We start from the raw sequence: 7,783 nt of genomic DNA, 5'->3' as shown, positions 1-7,783 counted from the left end.
TTTCTAAAACCATTTGGGTTACAAGTTTCATATTTGGGAACCATAGGTGAAATGTGAAAATTAGGTTGGTTGGATATGATGACGAGAGTAAGATTAGAGGAAGACAGAAGAGTGCAGATCGGATGGGTGATGTAAGGGTAAAGTTGAGGGGTCGTGGGAGTGTAAAACGTGATTATCCAACTCCGGTGGCCGGATTTTGACTTTACAGGGTGTGAGATTTTGAGACGAAGATAGAGAAACGTGAGGGAAGATTTAGGGTATCTAGCTAAATAGGGGTCGGGGTGTGTAATGGGCAAGGGGCATTTTAATTCTTATATATTATAATTTATAAAAAGATAAACAATTAAAAAGAAATTCAAAAAGAAAATAAGTAAGGGCAATATAGTTTTTTCAAATCTCGCAAGGGATGAGGCGTGTAGATTTAAACTAATGAGGGATGAAACGTAAAGCTTTTAACCAAACAAGGGACTATCGAGATATTTTTTGAAAATAGAGACCAAACGCGTATTTTGGCATATGCACGAGGGACGATTCGTGTAATTTACTCTTGAATTAAATTTAATTGTCAAAAACTGACATGACAAGGTCGAACTGTTTGCTTGCTGGAAGTAAGACTGTTAGATCTGTCTAGCTAGGTGTTGATCATGTTGATGGCTGCAAGATCATGGACATAAATATGCTGCAAACGAAGCAGTCACAAACACAACATCAACTTCATTATCACGATCAATTTCTGTCACCCATCATAGTTTCTTTACAATCCTTCCAACCTAACAACGAAATGACATCGACACTTTAAATAAAAAAACTTAAACCAATTGTAGTAAGTTGACTAGTTGTTTGAAGATAATATTAAATAAAAAAGATTATAATAGAGAGATGATATACAACACCAAAAAATTAATTTTCTTGAATTTTATTTGTTCGATTACCATCAACAAAATACCATAAAGACATGATTGGTATACAGACACGTAAACATTTTCGTAACTACAAATTATATAACAAGTTCTAACTATTAGTATCTACGTAAATAAAAAAGACAAAAATAATAAAAAGAAACGTAAAGTGAGCATTTTGCAATAAAAATGTCTAAAAGTAAATATTTATTCTAAATTATCAAGAAAAATGTATTAACTAATTATATCAAGTTTGTTTTCGGGTTAAATCTTTTTTGTGTTATATATCGTTAAAAAGATAAAGACGTATAGAGAAATTAGGAGATGAAATATAAGAATATACAAGTATGGGAGTTTATTTATGTATAAAATTTATTTAAATTTTCTTACAATGAAGAATAAAAAGGAAGATAACTAGTTAGATATATATTTAACGAATATTACTCAGAGCAAAACTGATAGATATCATCCATGGAAGGGAGCTCCAACAGCAACTTATCCAGGTCTCTAAATGACATCCCTTTCTTCAACATAGGCGAGTTCAAACCACCACCACCACCACGGCCGCCACAACCGCCGCCACCACCAACGTGTGATAAACTATTTTTGGGAGAGGGGGAGGGAGTATCTTTTCCGGTGAGACGTTGAACGACAGATTTAAAGCTCATGGCGTCTGTCTCAATATACTCAGTGTTGATAATCACCACCTTCACAGGATCTCTTCTTCTCAATCTTGACATGGTTATATAATCTTGATCAATGAGCGTAAACAAATAGTCAATTCCAAGAATACCCTTTTTGAATCTGACGTATGATGACAGTCGATAGAAACGTAAGGGAAATGGTGTAAGATTGTATGTGAATGAAGCTGTAAAAAGATGATGGAAGTATGATCAGTTTCTAAATGAATCCAAGAACAGATAGATGGGTCGAAATGAATATATAATTAAATTTGTTCTTGGGTTTATATAGAAAAGTAACGAGGAGGACTTTATGGACATGGAGTAGGATAGGGCTCGAGGTTTCACATTTCGCAACTGGATTTGGTACGGAGTCAAAGCCAATCGGATGTATTGCCCTTCAACAATATTTGGATCTCCGGTTTATACCATTTGTTTTCCATTTTTACATTTTCGGTCCAATACCCTCATTCCAAAATTGATAAAACAATTGTAGCCTTAGAAGTAGAGATTAAAAGATTAAAAGATTAATATAAATCAAACCGGTCAAACATGTGAAAATTTACACAAAGTTTTACAACCTATCAACAAGAATGACGAATTAAGGATTTAGATATATGATTACAACCTATTAACAACAATAGCGAATTAAGGATTTACAAGTATCTATTCAACTTAATTAAATGGCAAATAAATAGATTTGAAGAGTTTGATTATCTTGTTGTCAATAATAGCATTTAAGACAAGTATAACTTTAATACTAAAAATGAAAAGTTGTTAAAAAAAACTAACCGATTTGGTACAATTGTCCATGAAGAGTGATGCTTAGCCACTTAGGGCATCCACAATGCATTGAATTTCATAGAGTTTAATGGCTTTCCGCATCATTTTTCTAAAATCCATACAACTTTATCATTTTCCCCATACAATGTGAACTCTACAAATTTTAATAGAATGTTATAAATGTAAATATAATTTGTAGTAAATATTTAAGAATTATTTTTTTTTTCCATTGAAGAGTTCAATGAATATTGAAATTCAAATTCATTGAATGCCAAGGTGACTCTCACAATGATAGAGTTCCATCCATTGAACGACACATGAATTTTCCACATCATTCAACTCTCTCAGAACCCACCATCGTGGATGCTCTTATTATCATTGCTTTTGGCGAATCCTCTCCATTTCCTTATGTATGCCGCAATAGATGGACAAATAACCAATTTTATGTAACATTTTATTATTATTATTATTACTATTATTATTATTATTATTATTATATAAATAAGGTTTCTCAATGACAGTAGATCATCATTACGTAAATTTATCATTGTCTATCAAACCCATTAATCTATAAATATATCATTGTTTTAATAATAATTTTGATAATCGTATTTAGTATAAATGTATTAGATGATATTAAAAGATCAACAAAAAAATGTTCATAAATCAATCTAACTTTACTTGTTTTGACATGTATCACTAGTTATGCAAACACATTTTAAGCAGTTGATTAATATGTTTACTTTATCTCTGTTTACACTAAATGCTGTCGAATATGTTTTTTGTCTGGAAGTGTTGGAAATATACCGTGTTTCATCAGGATAGTACTTTTCTTTTATATGGTATTTTACTTATTGATGTTGCATGTTTTTCTTATGTAAAAGCCTAAAAAGCATCTATTATGGAGTTATTTGTTTGAATCTCAAGCTTTCTAATTTATTAATGATTTCTGGAACATACATGAGGAAAACATATAGTTGCACTGGAAAACAAATTAATGATGTGCATATTAGTTAAAACTATGCAACAAAGCACAACTCAAAATCAACATTTTTATTTAAGGGTTGCATTATCTAATTCATATAATTCCATGCAAACTTAAGTTTAGGAGCATCATTAAGAAATACAACAATAAAAAGAAAAAAAAAATCCATGTGATGGTTTAAACCGTGGGAGTTATATAAAAACATCAATTTTGGTCCAAAATGCCAACTTAATTTCTTTAATGACAAAAACTACAAACCTACAAACTAAATAGCGTAAAAGGACTAATTATGGAAACAAAAAATTGATAAGAGAAACTGACCGTTAATGGGAGAAAAATAAAGCAGTCTAGAAGGACCAAAAATCATTATAAAATATGGATGTTGTCAAGCCACGACATCAAATGTTTTTGTCTTTTGGTCCCTCCCTCGAACCTTCCAACTCATTTCACCATCGAACTTAACTTCGTTATTCGACACAGCTATCATGGCCTTATATCTATTTGTAAATACCTCATTACGTAACTTGCAAAACAATATGAATTACGAACTTTCGTAGGTAAAAGCTTATGCTAAATGGGTTGAAACAATTTTCGTGTTTGGCATACTTACGGATATATTCTTAAATGCAATAAAGCTTATAGACTTTAATAGCTACACTATTATTACTATCTTCATGTAATTTATTATTATCATTTTTTTTTTAAATTTAAGGTATTGAGATTTAAAATTTTTAACTAAAAATACGTTGAAAAATAAATAGCATTTATTTATTAATCATTATACATTAAAAATTTTCATTTTTCTCGTTAAACACTTCAAAACATTCTATTATAGTTGAGTTTAATTCATTTGTGCCTTTGATGTTTAATAACGTGGTATGTTATTAATTATTAGTATTATCATTGTTTGAACTTACATGAGTAAATGATGACACGACCTAAACTTTTATAACAAACTCCATCTAATGTCGTTATTTATAGAAGTATCGATTTATAATTGTCGGGACTGTTATCAATATCAATTAAAGTTGGTCACTGTCAAAAAGTTAAACGCATGGTATAGTAAATTAGGAGACAAGATGTGTCTAAACATAAAAGAAATATATGAATTGTCTAAACCTTGAGATAACGTAAATGTTTGAAGAAGAATACATAGTATATTGCATAAGTAACACAACTTGAATAATAAATGAGAACCAAAGAACAAGAGTGAAGAGAGAGTAATGTTGGATAATTATGAGACCACTTCATAAATATGTATGATATATTTTTAAATCCAATTATTATGGTAGAAATATAAATTGTTGATGGACCGATTTATAGAATATTCACTTACCTTGTGGGTTGAGTTCCCGGTTTGACTCAAGATCCTCAAGATCCATTCCATTTATCATATTAGGGTATATCTCCATCTATATATACATGTGATGAGGAGCAATCAACACACACGAAAATACACATGTAAATTCGTTTAGGGTTTGCTGAGGGATTTTAGAGAGAGCTCTTGAAATCAACTAAAAAACTCAACTCTAGTTCTTTAGATCCAAAGATCATAATGAAATCAGGCATGTAATCGTTTTTATGTTTAAAGTTTTCTTTTGACAAATTCGAGATTAAAGATTCAATATTTATGCTTCCGCGTTTATGTTTTGGTTATAAAAATTACCTATAATTGGTATCAGAGCTTACTCGAATTTGTACTAGAAAAAAGTTTGATCGGTTTAAAGCCATCAACATTATCTTTTTCCCAAACCAAGAGCCTTTTCTTTTCATCATTCCGACGAGATCACATTTGTTTTCTTACCGGCGATGAGAGAATCATAGTATGAGCATTCGTTTCTCAAGAAAATTATTTGTTTCTTGAATGTAATATGTTAAAATAATCTTTTGGTGCCAAGGCCGATAGCTGCTTTTGCTTGTACTCAGCTTTTCCTTGTTTTTCTTCCTAATATTTTATTTGGCAGAAAATACAACACCTTAATAATAACAGCTCTTGTTCTAAGTTGTCAACATCATATATTTTGGTCGATATATATTTTTTCAACCTTAACATGTGTATATGTTTTATTAATTATAAACATCAATTAAATATTTATTATGTATATGTAATTAAATCCATGAATCATGGACTTAATATGCATATATTTTTTTTGGGTTAGAAACTCTTAAAATAAAGATATATTACGTTAATATATTTTTTGGGATTTGCCGCTTATGTATTTAGGCGGTTTTCACATAAGATATGATGCAATAATTAAGGTTTTTTAAAAGAAAAATGAATTTTCTTTTATTTTATTATTTGTTGTCTAAGAACAACTATGTTTTTTCTGTATTGGACTTTTCCATGGATATGGATATGCACTTTAATTATAGAGGTATTAAAACTCATTTAAAATATTACACACGTTATGATATGTTATCAGTTCCATATAATATCTTGAATAGCCATGTATGTTTTCCTTTCCACATGATATATTTTATTCATTAACATGTGAATATCTTTCTTTTTATGGTTGTGATTTTTTAAGAAGTCACAAGATATGTTTTTTATGGTATGATTAGCATTTATCGGGTAATACAAACAAACTAATGGGTTGTTTTATGATTGAAAACAATGTATCAACATTATGGGATTAATATTTTTTATTTTTTGGTTTTTTGATTGATATAACATTGTTACCAATGTGACATCTATTATTTTAATCAATTTGGTTGTAAATACTTAAAGTTTTATATGATATTGTTTATGTGAACTGTGTTCGACCTAAAGGTAGACACATTCAAAATATTTTAGGTTAATTGTCAATAAACTATAATTACGACATGTTTATTTATTTTCAGAGTAAATTAATTGACACAATATATCGCCAAAGTGATATCTTTTGTGAAAATTAATTTACAAAAAATTAAATTTTATGGTTTGTGTTTATTAATGCGGATATTAATCGACCCAAAGGTAGGTTAATATTTGGTAGGATAAACACATGTTTGATGATAAATATGTGACAATTTTTAGGTTACATGTCATTAATTAATCAATCCAAAGAGGGGCTTGTTAATTGACATGATATATTGTCAATTCTTATTATCAAAATTTATAGTTTATGTGTTTATTAATGCGGGTATTAACTGACCCAAAGGTAGACTGGTATTTGGCCAAATAAACATATATGTGGTGATAAACATGTGGCGTTTTTTTTTGGTTCCATGTGGTTAATAAGTCAATCCAAAGAGGGGCTTGTTAATTGACATGATTTATTGTCAATGTTTATCTCTAAAATAAGGTTATCTCTTACAAGTTAGTATTACTGTCCAAAGACTTGATATTAATGTTATGTTGATACCTTATAAAGATGTTATAAATTGAATTTATTAATTACGGTTTATGGATTAAGGAACATAAAAATAGATTTCCTTATGTTTGAATTATGATATTATATTTGTTAACATTGATCACATTTATGAGTCATGTACTCAATGAGATTAACTTTAAGGAATGGAATGAGGGCATTATGTTAGTTCTCAATTGTATGGGTATTGACCTTGCATTTTTGGATAGAACAACATTCTTTGAGGATGTTGAGTTTGGGGGAGAAACAAGGTTAAAACATTGTCTTTAAGGAGGAATCAATCTTGATTCCTGTTATTGCTTTCGATAGCATGCAAACTATGGAAAAGTGATCGACAATGTTATTCAATCTCTTATTCAGAATACAAAAACTCAACAACCTCAACTTTAGATATCCTAGGCGTGGTACTACATTTTTCATCAATTTTTATTATCTCTTTTGGTTTTGAGGTAAATACAATGTATCACAGATTAAGTAGGAGTAAATTTATCTTTTTGGTTTTGGGTAGATATCTATGCAACTCAAGTTTGGATCATAAGAAAGCAACCAAATGGATTTAAGATATCTATATATAACAAAAGTCTATATGCTCAACTATAGGAAATCTAGATGTTTTGGAGATCATCTTTATTAAGAATTTGATTTTATTAGATGCCAAAATGGTTACTGATGCATATCAGGATACTTTTACATTTTAGCATTTTATGGAATAGACTTTGGTAGCTTCTTCCATAATGAAAGCATAATTTGAAGCATGGAATATGGTTGCAGAAATTTTGTCACGAAGCTACACATTATTGGTATTGAAAGACCACTAAAGTTATGATAATAAGTCAGCAATGTTATATTCCAACAACAGAAGTTCTATTAAGTCAAAGCATATTGACATCAAGTTTCCTTCTGTTAACACAATAGTGCAAAATGGAAATATATATAGCACATATGAACAAACTCCATGAAAGCGGATCTGCTCATAAAGGGATTACCTCCTAGGTCTTTCATGAGGATGCTACACACGTTGGTGTGATATTTGGTTTTAGTGGGAGTTTAATGGTGGTTTATGTTTTGTTTAAGATCAATTATGTT

At 29.8% G+C, this 7,783-nt stretch overlaps 1 protein-coding gene across 1 annotated transcript; it reads right to left on the bottom strand.

The window, feature by feature from the left end:
- Nucleotides 1–1,237: 1,237 nt before the first annotated feature.
- On the bottom strand, nt 1,238–1,865 carry LOC145062271 (VQ motif-containing protein 1-like). Its single transcript, XM_079009901.1, has one exon. It carries the CDS (start codon nt 1,637–1,639, stop codon nt 1,340–1,342), a length of 300 nt encoding a protein of 99 aa, XP_078866027.1. The 5' UTR covers nt 1,640–1,865; the 3' UTR covers nt 1,238–1,339.
- Between the last annotated feature and the right edge of the window lie 5,918 nt (nt 1,866–7,783).

This window comes from Lactuca serriola, chromosome 7 (assembly GCF_051521515.1).
Source record: "Lactuca serriola cultivar US96UC23 chromosome 7, Lser_US96UC23_V15, whole genome shotgun sequence".
Taxonomy (NCBI): Eukaryota; Viridiplantae; Streptophyta; class Magnoliopsida; order Asterales; family Asteraceae; genus Lactuca; species Lactuca serriola.
This window is presented reverse-complemented; position numbering and strand designations above follow the sequence as displayed.

Excerpts from the sequence above, each read along its gene's own strand:
- LOC145062271 (XM_079009901.1), bottom strand. The coding sequence starts at position 1,639 with ATGTCAAGATTGAGAAGAAGAGATCCTGTGAAGGTGGTGATTATCAAC.